The sequence below is a fragment of the Brugia malayi genome (genome assembly GCF_000002995.4).
Source record: "Brugia malayi strain FR3 genome assembly, contig: Bm_v4_Chr4_scaffold_001, whole genome shotgun sequence".
In the NCBI taxonomy this organism is placed as follows: Eukaryota; Metazoa; Nematoda; class Chromadorea; order Rhabditida; family Onchocercidae; genus Brugia; species Brugia malayi.
In genome coordinates this window covers 2,506,076-2,529,140 of record NW_025062478.1, presented here as the reverse complement: position 1 = coordinate 2,529,140, position 23,065 = coordinate 2,506,076, and the positions used below count along the sequence as shown (strand labels likewise).

General features: G+C 23.7%; 1 protein-coding gene across 1 annotated transcript; it reads right to left on the bottom strand.

Annotated features, from left to right (window-relative positions):
* Positions 1-784: 784 nt before the first annotated feature.
* Bma-mig-6 (protein C37C3.6a, putative) lies at positions 785-22,675 on the bottom strand (the record flags this gene model as incomplete). Its single annotated transcript, XM_043081392.1, has 40 exons — positions 785-924; positions 1,133-1,253; positions 1,911-2,094; positions 2,291-2,447; positions 3,363-3,572; positions 4,283-4,474; positions 4,755-4,931; positions 5,044-5,251; positions 5,355-5,417; positions 5,873-6,014; positions 6,139-6,208; positions 8,399-8,572; positions 9,181-9,375; positions 9,555-9,812; positions 10,071-10,163; positions 10,738-10,935; positions 11,359-11,578; positions 11,747-11,955; positions 12,207-12,389; positions 12,543-12,658; positions 12,747-12,846; positions 13,035-13,190; positions 13,488-13,658; positions 13,840-13,995; positions 14,332-14,594; positions 14,913-15,126; positions 15,326-15,453; positions 15,620-15,738; positions 16,533-16,646; positions 17,048-17,188; positions 17,691-17,916; positions 18,225-18,389; positions 19,053-19,185; positions 19,474-19,576; positions 20,089-20,288; positions 20,539-20,712; positions 20,862-20,955; positions 21,271-21,487; positions 21,821-22,044; positions 22,583-22,675. 40 exons carry the CDS (start codon positions 22,673-22,675, stop codon positions 785-787), a joined length of 6,501 nt encoding a protein of 2,166 aa, XP_042937326.1.
* Positions 22,676-23,065: the final 390 nt, after the last annotated feature.

Genomic DNA, 23,065 nt, shown 5'->3' with positions numbered 1-23,065 from the left:
ATTGCTAGCATAGTATTTTATTTGAAATAAATTTCAATAATTTATTCACAATTCATAATAAATTATCCACACTAATATTAATAAGAAATTATAATAGATGGATTTGCATTTTATTTTTTTTTTTTTTATACGTATTGAAAATATCAGAATTGTCTGATATATTGGATAATTCATTTCATTTTAATCATTAAATTATATACATTTACATTTACGATATTATAATTGGATCATAAAATTAAATATTTCAAATGATATATTCAAATTGTAAATAATAAAGCAAAGAAAAGAAAGAAATAATGGAACAAATTTTTGATTGATGGCAGTATTTAAAACAATTAAATTTCAATGTAACTTATTTCAAGGAGAACAATAATTGCATAGGTCTAATCAAATTGTGAAGGTAAATAAGTAGTAGGTAAATAAATAGTTTTATCAGATATGCAAAAAAAATTAATTTACTGTGTATTTGATTATTAGAAGTTTATAAATATTTACGCTGAAAATGATTTAAATAATAAAACATGACAAAATGCAAAAAATAATTTAGTTAATAAATGATAATTTCAGTGATAAAAATTGTAATTTTCTAACTAATTTTGCATATCATAAGTATAATTATTATAATAAAAATTATAATTAAAAAAAAAATTAAAAAAATTAAAATTATAATAAAATTATAATGAAATGTAATTATAATTAATATATTACTAATATTAATTAAAATTACTCCTATCACTTATCTTAATATTGATACAATGAATACCTATAGAGTGTAAGCATTAATCTAGGTAAATTTATTGGTTACAAAACAAGTATGACAACAAAAACTACTATATCGTGGATTAGAACATAATCCAATTTTATTAATCAGTTTACATGTTACCTGATTACCTTTATCAATGCATGATTCTATCATTTCTACATCTGAAATGCATCATTTTTTAAATTTTAACAGATTAAACAAGAAATTAGAAAAAAAATAAGAAATTAAAAAACAAACATTAGAAATGATTATATTATAAATCAATGGAAAAAAAAATATTTAGCATTTTCTTTTATTTTTTTTTTCTTCCATCAAAACATACCTTTCAAAAATAGTAGACCATAATTTAGATTAAATCAAATTTAATACCTTTAACATTTAAATGAATAGAATTGGATAAAATAGCATTTAATCCAACCGAACATAAATAATCAGCAACATCTGATTGTTGTATTTTAGTAATATGTAACTCACTATGATCATCATTCATCTGCAAATTTTATATTAATTTATATGCATTAATGAAATAAATTTATTAAAAGTTTTTTTTTTTTTTTTTTTAAGTTATTAAAAAATTTATTAAAAAAAAAATATTAGAACTAATAAGTCATAATAAATAATAAACTATCCCATATTCATTCTAAGTATTTCTATATAAACTAATTCGAAGGTCATTCTTAACATAAAAAGTCATCGTAATTTAACTTTTTTGTAGTATTTAGATGACGATGATAATAAAGGTCAGTATGATTAATGGTTAATGATGCTTAGCATTATCATAAAGACTAATTTTTTTGCAAATAAATTTTACAAATGGATGCCAAAATTTTTCCATTTATGTTAGATAACTTAAAATTTTGAAACTTTGAAATCATTCCTGTTATTCTTAAAACCTTAAAATCATTGAATTCAGAAAAGATTGAATAGTGGAAATAACTTTTTAGCTAGTATAATTTTAATATTTCAAATAAAAATGAATAAATTTTTTCAAGTATGCAAAAAAAATGTCAAATGAAGGAGTAACAACAGTGTAACAGTGTTCAATATTGATAAGATACTTAAATAGAATAAACTGTCTGAAATGAAATGGGAAATTTTGAAAATTCTGTAAAATTTAAAAATTTAACAAAAAAAAAATAGTACTTACATATATTCTTTGATCATCATTGGTTACTTGAAATAATACACCATTTTTATGCCATTGTATGGGATACTGTCCATTAGTTTTACATCTTAATGTTATTGTTGATCCTAGTGGTACTGGGTTATAGCCAACAAGTATAAGCACTGGATGGCTTATTTCCATTTGTTTCTTATAAACATGAATTGAGCTATAAACAAATAAATACTTCATAATATTTGTTTAGTTGAAAAAACAAGAACAAAATAAAATAAAAAAAAAAAAAAAAGACTATATTTTGAAATAAATTTATTTTTTTCTTATCAAATAAGAATGCCATTTTCTCATAAATTATTCTAATTTTATCAAACATTCATTAGAACAATCTTATAATTAGTAATAATTACCAATAATGCATGCATTCATCTTCGGTGAAGAAACGATTTTGATTGCCTTCACAACCACCGTACATAAATGTTTTACAGTATCCAAGTGATTTATCAAAATACCATAGTTGTTGATTATCTTGGCATGGACCAATTTCGAATGGCAGTAAACAACTGTCTGCAACTGATACATACTTGGAGTATAAAAAGAAATTTAACTGTTAAGCAATTTTTCACATTTCATATTATATCACATCATGTATACTATATGTCATATCATATCATCATACCATATCGTCTCGTATCATATATTATCATATCACTATATATATATACCGTATATCACACCATGTATGTCATCATACCATATCATCATGTCATATACTACATATCATATAATCACCTATCACATCATACTACATCATATCATATGTCATATCATATCATACATCATATATCATATCTTGTCACATCATAATCATCGTATCATGATATTATATAATGATGATCACATCATATCATATCGCCATATCATACTAAACCACAACATATAATATCATGTTACATGATATCATATCATATATCACCTATCACATCATACTACATCATATCATATGTCATATCATATCATACATCATATATCATATCTTGTCACATCATAATCATCGTATCATGATATTATATAATGATGATCACATCATATCATATCACCATATCATACTAAACCACAACATATAATATCATGTTACATGATATCATATCATATATCAACTGTCATATCACATCATATCATACCATGCCATATCATATATCAAACCATATCATATGTGTCATATCATATCATATCATACTGTGCCATATCATATATCACACCATATGGGTCATATCACATCATATCAGCTAACAGTAATATCAATCACTTATTTCAAACAATTCTTTTTGCGTGAAATTAAATGAATGAATAAATTAGCTGCAAACCAATTGAGAAACTTATAATATTACTTTATCAAACAATTTCGTTTCTTTAACCTAGCAGATAATATGGATAAATTACTCAAATTATTGCTCATAATTTATTTATTTAAAAATTTACCTTCTGTTCGTTCATTCGTTATTACTTCTATTCCAATTTTTTGTAAACATCTTTGTTCACAAAGTTTTTGACTATTAAATCGATTACCATTACCGCGACAACCACCATATGTAAATGGCATACACTGTGACATATGTGAATCAAAATACCACTGCGTTACTGGATCATCGCATGGACCACTTTGTCGATCTAATTGACAAATATCTTTCTCTAAAATAACTAAAATAATTTAAAATAAAATTATAAATTATATAAATATCACATAATCACATATATATACATATATATATATATATATATATTTTTTTTATATGTTTTTATATATATATATGTTTTTTAATTTCATTTATAAATTGTCGCGAATTATAATTTCACGAAAACTTCTATCTAAAATAATAAGAAAAAGGAAAATTAATAAAAACTATTTAATCATTTTTCAATTGTAACTAATTTCATAATATCATAAACTAACTCCTCATAAAACTAGTTTCTCAAGATTTAAAGCTAATAAAGACTAATTAGTCATTTTTTAATTATAAACAATCCCATAATATCATAAACAATCTCTCCTTAAATCTAGTTTTTTAAGATTTATTACGTGATTTTAAATAAAATTGTAATTTATCAATTTTTTGTAAAACTTCCAATTCTTAACAAGTGTGATTTTTATCATAGACAGCCCAATTCCCACTTATATAAATTCAAGCCTAATAAACAAAATTATCATTGTCATTATTTGTCAACTATTGTCCTCATAACCAACTTCAATTTCCTCCGGTTCTTTATTGATTCTCTTTTTATTGCTCAAATTTTTAATAATACGTTTTCGTAAAAATAAAGGTTTATTAATCTTACTGTTGTATTACAATTATTCGAGTATCAAACGACAAACCTTTCATAAATAATAAATTTTAACTAACCATCATTATTACTATAAAATTGTATCTCTGTGGTACACAAATGTTCACATTCAGCTTTTGAGGAAAATCGATTACCATTACCGCCACAACCAGTATAGATAAACATATGACATTGACCAGCATTTATATCATAGTACCACTTAGCTATACCTAATTCACAATGACCGCGGTCCATTTTCATCGTACATACATCTTCAAAATTAAAAGTATTCGCCTAATCAATAACAAAAAAGAAACGCTTTCAATAAGAATTAAAGTATTAAAGAGAATTTTTAAAAAAATTCAAAAAAGAAAGAAAAAAAGTTACTTTTTATCCTCTCACAATAAGAACATTTAATCAAAAGTTACAGTAAATGATAGCATTTCAAAAGATTCATAAGTTACATTACAAATGTTAATGAGAAAATTACTTTCAAAGATATTATGCTAATTTTTATTACTTTATTCAAATATTTAATTAATTATTAAATACCACTATTGCGATATTGGCCACAAGCTCTTAAACAAGCTTCTTCTGAAGTAAAATAATTAGCATTATGTCCACAACCAGTGTAAATAAATGTTTCACAATGATTTGTCTCGGAATTATACCACCATCTTAATATTTCACCAAAACATGGCCCAGCATCTTGTGGTAATAAACATAGCTCTGTAAATTTTTAAATAACAATTAATTAATATTACCAATTATTAAATCCTATATTTTATGAAACAAACAAAAAAAAAAAAAAAATAAGAAATATTATAAAAGATTAAAATACCAGGTAGAGTAACAAACGATTCCATTCCTTGAATATTATCAATCATTATCATTTTATCATTAGTCTCCTTGTTTGATATATTATTCAGGTTGAATTTTGTTGCAGTAGAAGAAGCATCAGCACTTGTTATCACTGTTGTTGTGATTGTAGTAGTAATTGTGATAGCGCTACTTGTTTCAGACATTGAAATTTTTTCGAAATTATCACTCTACAACAACAAAACAGTAGATTATCATTTATTTATTTTATACGAATATATTGTAAAAAAATAAAATAAATAATTTTTACTTAAACATACGTAAACAAAATACCAAATAGTTTTCATTTGAAACGTGAAGATTAAGCGCAGCGTAAGCATTATGTCGAATATTTTTCTAAAATTGATTTACATATCTATCAAATGATATAGCATTTATTTCAAAATCCTGTTAAAATATATCACAATTTAATCTGTATGCTAATGAATAATAGTTTTGCTATCTAATATTTCATATATTTTTAAGAAAAAAAAATTTTTTTTAAATTAAATTTCAAAATTGCATCTTCTTTAATTAATTATTGTATTTATTATCAGTATTATTTTTTGCACTATTTTGATAATATTATCATTATTCGCTTTGATTAGATAGCTAATCTTTACCGATTCTTCTATATTTAATTAATTAATTAATTGATAATTTGCAAAAATTGCAACCATGATGTGTTTTAAAGTAAAAGAAAAGGGGAAAAAATAAAGTAAAATTGATTAATATTTTTTTCATCGATAAAAATTTTGTAAATTTAAAAAGAAAATTAAATTAATTTTAGAAAAAAAAAAAAAAAAAGATACTTGAAGGTTGGTTTGCATAGTACAATTACTTATGCAATCATTCATATTATCGAAACCATTTTCATTTCCAATACAATTACCATAAAAAAATGACAAACATTTATTAAGTGATTCATCATAATAATATCGTTTTATAGTTGATCTAAAATTACTAATATTATAATAAAATTAAGTAAATCAAATTAATAATAAAAATAAAAAAAAAAAAACTTATCAAAGTTATAATAATTAAATCATTAAAAAACATTTGCTATACATAACTTTACCTGCATAATTCATTAATTTTAGGTAACAAACATTGTTGTTGTATTATTGATGAATTTTTCCAATTAAAATCTGTAAATAAAAATTTAATTTAGCAACTGCAAATAACATTCAGTCATTTGTATAATGAATGAATTAATATAATTAATAATTATCACTTCAAAACATTAATTATACATTAAATAAATGCATGGTTTGATGATAAAAAAAAATAGTTAAAAGTAATTAATTTTAATTTAATTAATTTCAAAATATTAATAATATTATTCACTGCAACAAAATTAATCATATCAATTATAAAATTATTATATTAATTAGGATAAGCTTATAAATTCTTCAAAATGCATTTCAATCAAAAATTAAAAATAATCATTTGCGCAGACATATTTTAGTATAAATAAAATTTTGAAAATACTTTATAATTTTTCTTTTTCCATAACAAAATTTGGATGTTTCAGTTGGATAATATATATGTATATGCTAATTTTTTTTTAATTCTTAAATAAATCTAATGAATTAATAGAATAAATTGAATTAATGTTTATTATAAGTTTTATCACAATGTTATCTAACAAATATTTTAAAAACTAATTCATCTGATACTAATTAAAATATTGTTGAATACAAAAATTTATTTCAATTGATATTAAAAATTTTTAAAGCAATGCTATCTATTAGTGAATTTTTTAATATCAGCTAAATTGTTGTTGTTGTTACAAGAATGCTTGTTAAAAAATAAATATTTCAAAAATTATAATATATTTTATTTTTCTAAAAGAATTATAAATAATTATTTTATATAATCAATTTTCAATTTTTTTTTTTTTTTTTTTTTTTTTTTTTTTAGAAATTAACAATTAATTAGAAAGGAAAACAAATTTTATTAGAAAAAATAAAAGAATAATGCATAATAGCATGCAAAAAAGGAAAGAAAAGGAAGGAAAACACACCATGCAAAAAGAGAATAAAAGAATTTCAATTAGTTTAAAAATTTTTTTAAATTTGATGCAAAATTCAAACATTAACAAATAAAATAACTAAATTAAGTAAGAAAAAGAAAAAAAAAAAAACAGAGAAAAAAGAAAAAAGAAATTTACCGAATAGTTGTCGAAATGTTGCATAAATAATAGATAATAATTATTTTGAATTTTATTCCATAAGAAATAAATATAGATGGCATACAGAGTTGATTCATTGGAATATGATAATATCATATCATTTATAATTGTATCAGAAAGTGGAAAAGAAAGTGATTAGAGTTAAAAGTTGAAAATTTTCAAGAAAAAATAAGTTATGGAAATAAAGAAAAGTCAAAATTTTAAAAATTAAAGAAAAAAAAAAATTCATAGAAAAGATTCATTGATGAAATGAATCCAACTTCTTCTATTATTTTTATTAGTATTAAACTAGCAAAAATCAAAAAAAAAAAAAAATTTTTATTTTACTAGCATCAAAATTAACATATTTCCATTGAATTAAAGAAAAAAAAAATAAATATTTGTTATAAGAATGAAAAAAGAAAGAAAAAAATAGAATTTAAAAAGTTTTTAAAAAAGCAAAAAAAAAAAAAAAAAATCATTATGACAAAGTAATGTAATGAAATAATTATTATCAAAAACAAATAACAGATAAAAATGAAAAAAATATTAAAATTAATGATTTGATAATTGTTATTTATAATTCTTTTCACGGTAAAATGTTTTAAATTTTGAATTTTTAAATTGAAAAAAAAATTCCTGAAGAGAAAAGAAAGAAAAAAGAAAATAAAAAATGATAAAAATATATTTTTCATAAAAGAATTAATTTTAATTTTATCAAAAAAAGAAAAAAATATGAAAACAAAACAAGATACAACAACAAATACAGACAAATCTGATTGATATGCAACTTAAAAGTTGAAAACTTTGAAAATTTTTTTTAAAAAAAAAGAAAACTATTTATTCATTTATAATTTTCATCTTTATTTTAACATAATCTGTAATGTTGTTTTGATAATTTCACATTTTAAAATGAAAAAAAAGAAAAAAGAAAAATTATCAATTTATGAAATATGTAATTAAATTAATAACAATATTTAATATATCTATTATAATATAATAGCAAATTTATATTGATAACAGTGATAATTCATTATGAAATGAATATAATTAACAAGAGAAAAATAATAATTAATAATAATTAATTCTAATATAATTTTATTAGAACAAAAAAAAAAAAAAGAAAGAAAAAAGAAAAAATTGATTGATAATTATAATCACTAACGTTCATCGAATGATAAACATTTAGCTTCACAATCAGTAAGATGCAAAAAATTATTGGAATTGCCTAAACATCCACCATATTCGAAACGTTCACATTGACCGGTTTTAGCATTGAAATAGTATCGCTTATGTCGACCGGAACACGGACCATTTACTTTCGGTAATTTACATGGATCTATAAATTTGTAATTTTAATTTTAAAAAAAAAAAATTTTTTTTTTTTTAAAGTTACATTTCATACGTTATTTGCTTTCTTTCTTTCTTTCTTCTTTTCGTTCATTTTATCTATTTTATTTTTTCTATTTTTAAATTTTACATTTTGTTAAAGAAGGAAATTTTTAGTTAATTTTAGTGGTAATTCATACATAGTTATTAACAAAAAACGAAAAAAGATTTATTATACATCTTTTTTCTTCTTTTTGTTTATTCTATTTGTTTTCTTTTTTCTATTTTCTTTTCTTTTTTTTTTTTTTTAAAAAATAAAAAGCTTTTAGTTAATTTCAGTAATTCATATATAATTTTAACAAAAAATAAAAATAATAATTGAGATAAGTAAAAGAGAATAAAGAACGAAAACAATGGAAAAAAAAAAACAAAAAATTAAAATGAAATGATATGATAAAAATCAATTGAACTTATGCTAATTTATTCATAACTATCATATTTTGTATATATTTTAAATTATTAACTACTTACTATCTTTTTTTTTATTACATTAAAATTTTCTCTACTTTTTCCACTTAACAAAAAAAAAAGAAACAAAGAGGCAAAATTAAAACTAACCAATAAAATTACCACATTCATTTTTGCATTGTTGTTCGTTATCAAAACGATTATCAGTGCCACCACAACCACCATAATGAAATCGTGCACAGGTACCATCACTTTTATTGTAGTACCATTTTGTAACAAAACGATTACATGGACCACTATCTTTTGGAAGTTCACATTTTGATGTTAATTCTGTTTTCTCAGAAACTGCAGAAAAAATGAAATATAAGAATGCATTTATTAAATTAAAATATTTAAAATGATAATTATAATTTAATTTATGATTAAAATGTAATAAATAATTTTGTCTGTTTCTTTTTGCCTATTTTTAAAAACTGTAATAAAAAAATATATATAAATAAGATAATTTTTTTTTTTTTTTTTACCATCCGATATTGGTATAAGTTGATTGAATGCTTGATCAGGAATAGAAGATGGAAGTGTTCCTGATTTAACACCGGAAGCACGTTGCACACATAATTCTTCACATTGCTCTTTAGTTTGAAAACGATTAGCATTACCACCGCATCCGGAATAACGGAATGGTTCACAGGTACCAGTTGCACGTTCAAAGTAATAACTTTGAAATGCACCATTACAACGACCAACATCCATTCGTTCATTGCATGCATCACGAGAACGACCTATATAATTTAATAATTAAATTAGAAAATGAATAAATGATAGATTAAATTTCAGAATATCTTTTCTGTTATTTCCTCTCTCTCTCTCTCTCTCTCTCTCTCTCTCTCTCTCTTCTCCCCCTCTCTCTCTCTCACTAGTCGTTAATGATTTACTTGTTATTATCAATGATTTAACTGCCATTATCAGTGATTTACCTGTTATTATCAATATTTGCCTGTCATTATCAATGATTTACCCGTCATTATCAATGTATTTACCTGTTACTGGAATACCAAATGATCCTGTCTTAGGCAATGTAATAGGTATTAATTCATTTCGTTGCACTGTTGAAAGTGGTTGTGTTCGTCCTACTGAAATTCATTTTTACTTAGTTATTATCATTATTGGAGAATTATTTCATTGTTTATTTACCATCCCAATTTAATTCCATCATTTAAATTTAATTCCACCAAAAAAAAAGATTATCGAGTTTTTTTTATATGATACTAATCATTCTGATAAGAATATAATATGATACTAATCATTCTGATAAGAATTACAACCAGTACCATGATAAAAGTCCTAATGTTACAATTATTTTTTTGCATGGTAATTTCTTAAAAATTAATTTTATAGTTATTTGTTTTCTCGATCAATATTATTTGATAATATATGATATTAACTTAATTCTCGACAAATACCATTTGAATGACATGTTATCATTCGATAATATATGACACTTATCATAAAAATAAATAATTAATTATTTAATACAATTTCATTTATACTTGTTATAAATTACAATCATTTTACTAACTATTCATATTTACATAAAGTGTTATCATATTCATTTCTCTTTTCAAAATGATTCAAATTAATTAAATTATTTAAAAAAAAAAAAAAAAAAACAACTAAAAGCAGTGATTATCAAACAACACAACTTACAATTTCTTCTATCAATACCAATATGTGAACATCGAGCTTCACACTCCTCTCGTGTTTTAAATCGATTTAAATTACCACCACATCCACCATAGATGAAAAGATGACATCTACCGGAGAATAAATCATAATAGTACATATCCTCGTAATTACCACATGGCCCACTATCAGCGGTTGATTGACATATTTCTTCAATTGTTACTGCAAAATTTTCGTTTTTTTATCTCAGTAACAGAATATACGTTATCATAGTATCAGTACGCATGCGTTATCACATTATCAGTATGTATACGTTATCACAGTATATGCATACATTATCACAGTATGTATACATTATCATGGTATCAGTACGTACAATCACAGTATCAGTGCATATAAATTATTACAGTATCAATATATCAATATATACATTTAGTATCAGTATGTACACGTTATCATACTATATGCATACATTATCATATGTATCAGTACATTATCTTATTGTCAGTATGTATGCATCATAGCATTAGTATGTACACGTTATCAGTGTATCACTATGTACACGTTATCACAATATAAATAAGCATAAACACGTATAAACGTGTCATACACGTAACACAGGCAAAGATTCTATCGTATATTTACCTCGTTTTTGAGATGATGAGGAAGGTTGTTGTGATTGTGGTAGTGGTACTTGAATAGGTTCTTGTGCTAAGCCTAACTGTCGATCATTTGGAATAAATACTGGCAGTGGTTGTTTTCGTTCAATTGAAATAAATGTGTCATCAATTTCGTTGGATTGTTTAGATGAAGCACCAAACGGTGTATATTGAAATGGTGACACACTTGTTATAATTTGATTTGCCTAAAAATACAAATTTTAACTTTAAAATTCTTTTATATTTCATCTTTCTTCTCTCTTTCTCTCTCTCTCTCTCTCTCTCTTCATCTCTTTTCTTTTTTGAAAAATAAATTAAATAATGAAAGATAAATTTACAAAAATTATTATATCTTAGATTGTATCTATTTATACCTTTAATATTGATTGTGTTTCTATTTCGATTGGACCAATATTAGCGCAAAAGTTTTGACATTCTTCCCAACTTTCAAAATTATTATCATTACCCAAACAACCACGCCACCAAAATGCACCACATTGTTTGGTTGTATAATCATACCAATAACGTGCTGATAATTGATTACATCGTAATGGTCCTTCTACTTTAGGTAAATAACAACGACCTGGAAAAAAAGTATTACTAATAATAATTTGAAGTAGAAAAATCAATTGAATAATACAATTTAGTTAGTTAGGAAAAAACGAGAATAACAATAGAAACAATAAAAATAAACAAAAAAATTAATTAAGTAAATAAATAAACAAATAACTAAAATGAATAAAGAAACAAATAAATTAAATAAAAAATAAATAAACAAATAAACAAATGAACAAATAAATTAAATAAATAAATAAAAAAAAAATAAAAATAAACCAGTTGCTGGTGGTTTCACACAAATCGTTTCGCATTGTTCTTTAGTTGCAAAACGATTATCATTACCATCACAACCACCATACCAAAATTGTTTACAACGACCTTCTGAGGTGTCATAGTACCATAATAGTTTATAACCTGGATGACATATTGTACCCTGATCCTGTGACAATGAACATGAAACTGAAATTTTTAAATTTAAGAAATTCATTTGTCAAAAAAAAAAAAAAAACCATTTATTCCTTTTAGCGTCATTTTATCAACATTTTAATCATACTTTTATCAGTTTATCAATAAATTTTTTTAATGATAATAAATTAATCAAACAAATATTACTAATTTTTTCTGGTGCTATAGAACCGCCTATAATGAATGGCGCTAATGTGGTAGATGGACAACCAGCATATTCTGGTCCATTAGCGCGATTTTCACCATCAGGACAACAACCATACCTTAATTTTTTTACCTTTTTATTTATGATTATAAAATTAATAAAAAAAAAAGGCTATGAAATAAAAAAAAAAAAAAAAGAGCGCAAACTTCGAGTATCGACAATCATCGCATCCTTCATTTTTTGGGCCAAGAGCGCTTGTCTCACCATCTGGACAACAACCGTACTGAGTATACTGGCATGGACAACCTGTAAAATTAACGTAATTAATTTGCTCTTTTTAATTAGTTGTTTTTAAAAGTTTAAAAAAATTCGATTAATTTAGCTAATGTTTGCAAATAAACTTTTAGTAAATAAAATTTAGGTGATGATTGTGTTATTCCTGAAAAAAAATAGGCTTATCCTGAAATAGGTTTATCCTGAAAAATAAAACAGACCTTCTTTGTTTAGTCCATGAGCACTTGTCTTACCATCCGGACAGCAACCGTACTGACTTTGAGCACATGATACAGGACAACCGTAATTCTTAAGTCCTTTCGCTGTTGTCTTACCATCCGGACAACATCCATATTGAGCATATTCGCAACCACATCCTAAAAAATATTCTACTGAAATGAAATATTTCATTTTAATTATTCTCATATTTATATAAAAAAAGAAATTATTCCGGTTTATAAAATTTTCAACTAATCAGGAAAAAATCCTTAATGTGTTATATAACAAATCTTTATAGCATTGATTAGATAAAAATCCGGAAAAAAATTTTATCCACCTTTCTTTAGCTTAAATTAAATTAAAGGATATCGGTTTGCTAAAGTTTTTTCTATTTTTAACTATTACAAAATTTAATTTTATCATATTTATATAAGTGAATTCCGGTTCAGGTTTACCTTCATTTTCCACCCCTTTTGCAGTTGTTTTACCATCTGGACAACAACCAAATTTAGTAGTCAAACAATTTTCACTACAACCTGTACCATTCCGGCCTAATGCTGCTGTTTCACCATCCGGACAACAACCATACGTTGACAGTTCACACGGAAATGATGATCGTTCGCAACCTTTAAATAAAATAATATTTATATAACTGATAACACAAACAGGAAAAATGTGATTAATTAATTAATTACAACAATAAAAAAAATAAAAAATAAATAAATAACAATCGAATTTTTTTGAAAAGAAAAAGAAATATAAACTGAAAAAAAAAAAAACAAAAACAAAACAATAAAATTAATTAACCTGCATAGTGCGGTCCAAAAGCAATCGTTTTGCGATCTTTGCAACAACCATACAACGATGCGGCGCAAGTTGGCTCACCACAACCTTCATAATTTGAGCCTCGAGCCAAAGTTACTTCATCCGGACAACAACCAAACTTTGTTTCATTACATGCACCTTCAAATTTATTAATTATTATTTTCTTTATTACTATTAATCATCATATATGTAAATATTATTTCTTTTTTACTCCTATCATCCTATTTCGTCAATTCCGGTAATTAATCCTGTCAAGTAGTTAAATAAAAAATATCTTATTGATGTAATTATTAATTAAATATTTAAAAATTTAATTAGTTTATAATATCTCCTATTTATAAGAATATTAATTAAATAAATACATGAAAAAAACAGTAGTGTTTATTAATGTCATATAAATAATTATATCTAATTAATTATGAAATCAATCGAATTGTTAATCATAATATCAGAAAATGATATTAATATATGCACCAAGCACAAATTCCGGACAGCCTTCATTGTTTTTTCCGCTCGCAATTGTAATCCAATCAGGACAACAACCAAATTCTGTTTTAGAGCAATGTTTGGTAGTCGTAGTAGCATTGCCGGAAGTGCCATTTAGGAATAAATCATCTTCATCATCCAGTAACATTGTTATCGTGATATTTGTGTTATCAGTGATAGTATCATTACCACATGCAATCAGTGCTTTATCACCAGTTTCATCATTTATCACTTCACAAAGCTTTTCCTCACTGTAACATTTTCTTTTCCATTTTAATAGTAAAAAGAATTAAATTTTAATTTTATATTATCTTATTCCACCTTTTTTTTCCAGACGATACCATAAAATATTTTATAGTAAATAAATTCATTTTTAGTTGAATTATATTTTCAATTAATTCATTTTTTTCTTATATTCCTTTTTTTTTTGTTTGTTATTATTATGATTGAAATTAAAATTATATAATTTTAAATTGCATACTATTTTTGATTTGCATTTATTACAGTGAATTTTTGGATATGTTATCCGGTTGAATGAATATTAAACCGAAAAGAAGGAAAAGAAAAACCTGGAACTGATAGATTGTTCGCTTTCTTCACCACTTCCTTCCATTGCAGCAATGAATTCGGCACAACCTTCTCCGGCAATACCTTGTGCTTCCGTTACATTATCATTACAACAGCCAAATGGCGAACCGGAACAGTTCGAACAACCGGCTAGATATGGTCCAGTTGCAATCGTTACATTATCCGGACAGCATCCAAATTCACTGTCATCACATGCTGAAAATTACTACAATCAAAATATCAATTATAAAATATACTTCTGTTTACCTAAATAATTTAAACTATGATTATGACGGTAGCAAAACAATTCGTTTATACAATCCAGTATACATTCCGGTAATAACTATTAAATAAATGATTGCAACCGCTAAAGATGGAATTATATTAAGCAAAGAAAGAAAAAAGAAGATCATACTTGGACAAGCTTCTACATTACATTCCTGTTCTTCCGATGGCTTTTCTGCTTCATCACACCATTCCGGAACAGGTTTTTTATCGTAATTTAAGCAAACAATCATCCGATTTTGTGTTCCACCACCACATCTAAATTATTTGCTTTAGAATATTTACAATATTAAAAACATTCATTTAGTAATTTATTTTTGGTGAATTATATTTTTTTGAAAAAAAAAAAAACGAAAACTCTTATCCGGAAATTTTATTATTTATAAGGTATTGTGCATAATTCTTTTTTTTTTAAAAAACTAACTCAGCTGAGCATTTGCTCCATGGACCTGTATAGTAGGTTCCATTGCATTTCTCTTCATTTGTGCAATTTTTAGTTGATTCTGGCTTATTCTCCCAAATACAATGTGCATCATTAACCACCTGCAAGTATGAGTCATTACCAGTAGGTTATTAATTACCTGTAAGTATGAGTCATTAAACATACCAGTAAGTATATATTATTAACTACCTGTAAGTATGAGTCATTACCAGTAAGTATATATTACAACCACCTATGAGTCATTACCAGTAAGTATATTAATTACCTGTAAGTATGAGTCATTACCAGTAGGTTATTAATTACTTGTAAGTATGAATCATTACGCATACCAGTAAGTATATATTATTAACTACCTATAAGCATCCATCATTAACCATCTGTAAGTATGTAACTACTACCTATAAGTATGTCTCATTACCTGTATTCATTAACCACCTGTAAGCATACATCGTTAACTACCTGTAAGTACACCTCATTAACTACCTGTAAGTATAGATCATTAACTACCCGTAAGTAAACATCATTAATTACCTATAAATATTCATCATTAACTACCTGTAATTAAGATAAGAATTAAAAAAGCACGAAGAATTTCATTTATTTTCAAAAAATTATTATAAGAAATTTAGTCAAAAAAAAAAAAAGAAATGATTGCTATAATTAAAAGAGTTAAAAATAAATTCGTTCTTTAATATTTTCTAATAGAATAACTAGCATAGAAAAAAGACTAATTATGCTTAACTAATTAATAATTTCTATTATTTCATTTATTGAAAGAAAAAAAAATTTATAACAAAACAATTAGAATACACTTAACTAATTAATAAAATTAATTAATAATTTTCATTTTATCATTTACTTAAAGAAAAAAAAAAAATTTTTAAATTAAATTTACCATAAGGTCATCTAATTGATGAATAGCGCATACTACTCGTCGTGTATTATGGCCATGGCCACATTCTGTACTACATTTTGACCATTCCGATGTGTGCCATTCATAATTACAAGGCTAAAATTATTTTATGCAAAAATTTTTTTTATAAATAAAATTTTTTTTTTTAAACTATTTAATATTATTTGAATATATATATATAAATCTTTTTAAAATTATTTGATATTATTTGAATATATAAATAAATTTTTATTAAACCACTTAATATTATTTGAATATATAAATAAAGTTCTTTTTTTTTTTTTTTTTTTGAAAGATATTTAATATTGTTTAAATATATAAATAAATTTTTATTAAACTACTTAATATCATTTGAAAATTTAAATAAAACTTTTTTTAAAAGCTATTTTTCTCTAATTATCATAATTTGAACATATAAATAAAAAATTTTCGGAAAGCTCTTTGATATTATTTTGAATTATAATTACAGGTAATACAGGTAATTAAAGATTATTTACCTGTGGTGAAGAACATGGCCGAGTATCGATGGGAATTCCAGTAGAATTTTCATTTAAACATTTCTCTAATGGATATGCACGGCCATTAATATCTTCGCATGTGACATTTCGACTTTCTTCCGTGTCATTGCATTTTTCACACTAAATATATTTTCATATTTCAGACAAAATTTAATTTCAAATTTTCTTTTTCTATTTTTTGAATAGATTTTAATATTTGCAAAAATTTGAACCAAGTTGAGATTGGGCTTTTTTTTTTTTTTTTTGAAAAAGCGAATTAAAACTATTTGTAACTTTATAATTGAAACAATAAGAATCTTAGAAGATTTTGAAATTAAAAGTTTGAAATGTCTTCTTTTGGAATGATGACAGGTTAATTAATTGAAAAGAAAAAACGATAATTAATTAACTGATTAATTAAGGAGAAGAAAAAAAATGATAATTATGAGAGTTTTTGTACAGTAATGTATAATATTTCTAATCATTTATGACTAAGTAATTCATTTTTGGATTAATTTAAAATTTTATCTTAGCTTTTTTTCTTTTCATACTGTATAAAACTCTCATAGCATTAACATGATAGATTAATTAATTAATTACTTAATTAATTAATTAAGGAGAAGAAAAAATAATATTTATTAACCAATTTCCAATCTGTGGTAACAAAATTAAGTCCTTGACATGGACCCAAATTACAATTTCGTTGTATTTCCATCGTTTCATCATCACTGCATGCCTCTGCAGGTAGCAATTTACCTTCTTCACCTTCTTTTGCACTTCGGCATGTTACCGAACGATACTGGAATGCATCACCACATTTTTCCGAACATGCACTCCACGGTCCTGCTTGCCATTCCGGACACGAAAATCTAATATTTGTAAAAATGTTTTCATCACACTTTCTTTTTTTTTTTGAATTTTACATATAACTTTAAAAAAAATTTCATTCGTTTTTTTTTTTTCTTTTCATTTTTTTTTTTTTTTTTTTACATAATATTTAATATTTATATTGAAGAAATATAAGAAATATATTAGACAATGATTTCAAATGTTATATAAAAATAATGTCAAATAAAAAATGTAAAAATAGAAATAAAAAAAAATAATTTAAAAAAAAAAATTGAAAAATTAAATTTAACAGCTTATTTATAATTTTTTTTTTTTTTTCATAAATTACCTATTACATGGTCGTTGTACTGATGGACGTTCCACACTACAATTACTATCATCAATGGTCATCCGTCTACCATCCAAGAATACCTGGTGACAGTAGACGACACGATATTGTGTACCACTTTCTCCACATGTGACACTACATGGCTCCCACTCTCCTTCATACCATCTATAAGTATAAAATGTAAAATTGTAAAAATAATTTTCTTCAAATTTTTTAAAAAACTTTTTTTTTTACTAAGTTAAATTAATTACTAAATTAGGAAATAAAACTAATTTGAAATATAATTGTTTATTATATGATAAGTTTATTTAGAAGAAATGATTTGTATATTTGCATTTATCATATAGCTATTGTATCAAAGTAAAGTTACAGAATTGATTAGATAATATTATCATTATTATTATGACTATCATTAAAAATATTACTAACAATAGATTAGGTGTTATTATCATCATTATTATTGTTGATATTGGAAGTAAGACTAATTAAATACTAGGTATTATTATCACTATCCTTATTATTATTGATACTAGAAGTATTACTAATAATATATTAGGTATTATTATCATTATACCATTATTATTGATATTAAAAGAAATGCTAATAATAGAGTATATATCGTTATCATTATTATTGTTATTATTATTAATATTAAAAGTAATACTAGTAATAGATTAGCTAATATCATTATCATTATCATCGATATTAAAAGTAATACAATTCTGCTCCTCAAATGTTTTCCTCTAATATTATGCAAATTTTTTTCTCAATTTTGATTTTATTTTAAATGAATAATTAAAATTTAAAAAAAAAAAAACAAATGCATACTGTGCATCACAATCAACTGTCTCGCAAACTTTCTCAGAGAGAGGTTTGGTGACATTATTTTCCTCACAAATTTCATCTGATACACGTTGACCTGATGCGTTCTCAATGCAATATGGAATTCGAGTTTGAATACCTATAAAAAAAAAAAAAGACCAAAGAGTAATAAAATTTTTAAATATTATTTGTTTGTCTTTTATTTACTTTTTTTTTTCACCTCAAAAATATGTCGAAAGAATAATAAAAACATTCAAATATTTCATACTGTTTTCTTTTTTTTTTTTCTCTCTCTCTAAATAAATAAATTTACATTATTTATAGAATTTATGCAAAAGTAAAATTTAAATTTTATAAATTACATTGAATAGTCAAAAAAAAAAAAGGAAAAGGGAGGAAAAAAAATGATATTTCAGAGTTTGCCTACCTTTTCCACATGTGACCGAACATGGTAACCACCGGTCAGCTTTGTAGACATATGGAATTTCTTCCTCTAATGGTACCGAAAATTCATATTTAATAGCGCTATCCTGGAAATATTTTAAAATCATAAAATAGTATAAATTTTTTTTTTTTGGTAATTCCATATTGTTTGACATAATTTTATGCAATAACAAAATACGACTAAAATAATTTTCAATAATAAATAGCAATAAATAGCTATTGTTAACAGCGTAAATTTGCTAATACAATAATAAATGTTAGCAAGTGCTATCCATATTGGTAAATAATGTTAGCAGTGTTAATTTGCTAATACAATAATAAATTTATATAGTAAATTTTGTTCGCATATATTAATCATTCTACATTCTTAAAGTTATTTCATATTAATTATTCTTTCTTATCGCAAGCTATTATCATTTATCACCGATTAATCTGTTTTATTTTTTTTCAACTTAAAACATGATTTGAAAATAAAATAAAAAATGAAGTATTCGTATTTGTTGTCAAAAAAAAAAAAACTTTTTATGATTAAGAAAATAAAAAATGAATTCTTATCAATTCATTAATAAATTAATAAAAAAAAAAAAAAGATAGAAACCCTATTTCCTCGTTGAAAAAGTAGTGCAATGATAAGTTCTTCTGTTATTGGTCCTTTAGCAGTTAATTTCTCAAAAGGATGGTCTAAATTTTTGCGTGTATCATATTCGAATAATGTTCCACCAATTTCCAAATCTTTATCAGTCAGCTGAATTTGATAATTGCCATTTAGATAATAATGACCTGTGGTATTCTTGATTGCTGAAAAATGTCTAATATTAAGGTATGATTTAATTAATATTAATATATTTTAATTAATAGGTTATTTTAATAAGTTAGATGATAAGATAGATTATTTGTGATGATTATATATGTATATATTTGAATTAGGTGATAAGCTAAATTACTACTGATACATATATATATAATATATATATGTTTGCATTAAGTGATAAGATAGATTATTTCTGATAATTATATATATTTGCATTTTTAATTTAAATAAATTTACCAAGTGAATTAGTTGTTGAGTGTAATTCCTCAATCAAAATTGATGTAGCACCAATTGGTAATCGAATAATATTATGATAACCAGGTGATAAGTTGCGTTCATCAAAATATCCTTCGACAGTTTTACATGTTGATCCATCACCACCACATTTGCCACATTTATCATTTTTCATTGCTAAAATATATTAAAATTAATTACTATTGATATTTCATATATTCATATTCAATTGATATAATATTTTCGAGAGAGGAAGAAAGAGAGAGAGAGAGAAAAAGAGAAAGGGAGAGAAAATTTATAATAAAATAATTAAAAATTAACAAAACCCGATCCAAGTTTATTATCACATCCAACCGGTAAGCAAACACCTTCCACACAAATATCATTGCTACGATGATTACATTTTGTACCATCTATTACCTAAAATTTACATGAATAATTAGCTATCACTAATTAAGTTAATAAATTTTATGTTTTCATTAATTAATTTATCATTATTCTCTATCATTAATTAGTAATTTAACTTAATTAACTCAAATAATCATTAATTGATCAAACATGTTTTATCATTAATAAGTAGTTAAACTTATTATATCGTTAATTATTTATTTAACTTATCGTTATCATTAATTAATTAATTTTAAAATTAATAAATGTATAATCTTTCTCTTCTAAAACTATTAAATTATTAAACAAAAAAATTCTTAAAGAGAAAAACAAAAAGAAAGAAATTACTTTATCAGCCCATTTATAGTAGAAATTAGCATTATCCGGTTTACATGTTAGCTCACATTTATTCTTTCCCGGATACGGTAACCATTTATAGTAATGTCCGTCTAATGGTGTATCATCATATTTTGAACATTGAATAGCCCGAAAATCTTTAATATTACCCATACATTCATCAATATTACAGGACACGTAACGTGTTGACGGTCCAATGCATTCACCGCTTAAAAATATAAATTATAAATAATTAAATTTAGCAATTTTTTTTTTTTAAAAAAAAAAAATATTATACTTGCAAATTCTTCATTCTATTATACAGTGCATTCATCACTTTAAATATTAAATATAAATTATTTCTTCTTTTTTATGATAAAAAATTTATTTGAAATTTAGTATTTTTTTTTTTTTTTAAAATACATTTGCAAATTATTCATTACAATAATACAAAACATTTATCACTTAAAAAAAATACATACATAAATAATTTCATCTCTTTTATGAAAAAAAGATTTAATATTTTAAAATTTTGGTAATTTTTTTTGAAAAAATATTATACTTGCAAATTCGTCGTTCCATTAATACACCACCACCACATGTTTTAGAGCATTGTTTTTCAATTATCCATGGACCCCATGGTCCACTTTCAATACGTCCTGTTTTATCCATTGTAATTGATTTATCACCACCCTGATAAATTTGATAAGCTTGTCGTCTATTTCTTAACAGTGCTGGATCTGCTTCTAATGGTGAACCTGGATAGAGTTGTATTTGATTGGCCTCCTAAAAGAAAGTTAAGTTTAAATTGTTAGACGAAAAAAATAACAAAAAAAATAAATAGATTTAATTTTTGATTAATTAATTAAATGTTAATTAGCTTTTCTTTCCCTTCTTTTTTTGTACTTCTTTGAGACAAATATTTTTATCTGATATAATTTTTTTTTTTTTTATAGTTTTATTATTTTAATTTATCATTGTTATATCTTGAAAATTTCATTTCAAATAAAATTTATTATATTTTAAAAAATAAAAATTTTATTATTTTAACATTTGATGAATTCTTAGCGAATTAGTTATAAAATAAGAAATAATTTACTAGCAAAATTAAAGCTAGAATAGCTATATTTTACTATCAATTATTTTGAAGTTCAAATCGAAGCTTTTTATAATAATAAATTTACATATTCTTTCTTTTTTTTTTAGCCAAATAATAATTCAAACTGTCATTTTACTACTAACAAATAAGGGAAGTAGGATTTAATTGGATAAATAATTGACACTTTAAAAGTATTTACAAAAAAAATTAATTAATGAGGTAAACCTGATTTGTAGAAAAGAATGTAAATATATTCCATGCTCGAATTCCAACCGGAATACAGCAAATAACGGCTGCTAACCAATATAGCAGCCGCATTTTTCTTCCTAATTTTTCGTACTATAAATTATTTCATTAAAAATTAATTGAATTATTTAACTTAAAATCTTTTCATATTTCATTTAGCAATGATGAATTAACGATGAAATCTATCTATTCGGTAAAAAAAAAAAAAGTAAAATACATTGATACAACAGTTTTGATCAATCGATAAAATTGATAACATTTTAATAATCGTTAAATCAATGAGGAATAATACAACAATAAAAAAGAAATAAGGGTGGGAAATGCATGTGTATAACGAGGATGGCGGGAATGTCAAGTTAGCGGAATAGCGGAATAGCGGAATAACGGAATAGCGGATTAATGGGATGGTGGGATATTTCTAAGTTACCTAATTCAGCGATATTCATTTACCAAATTATAAAA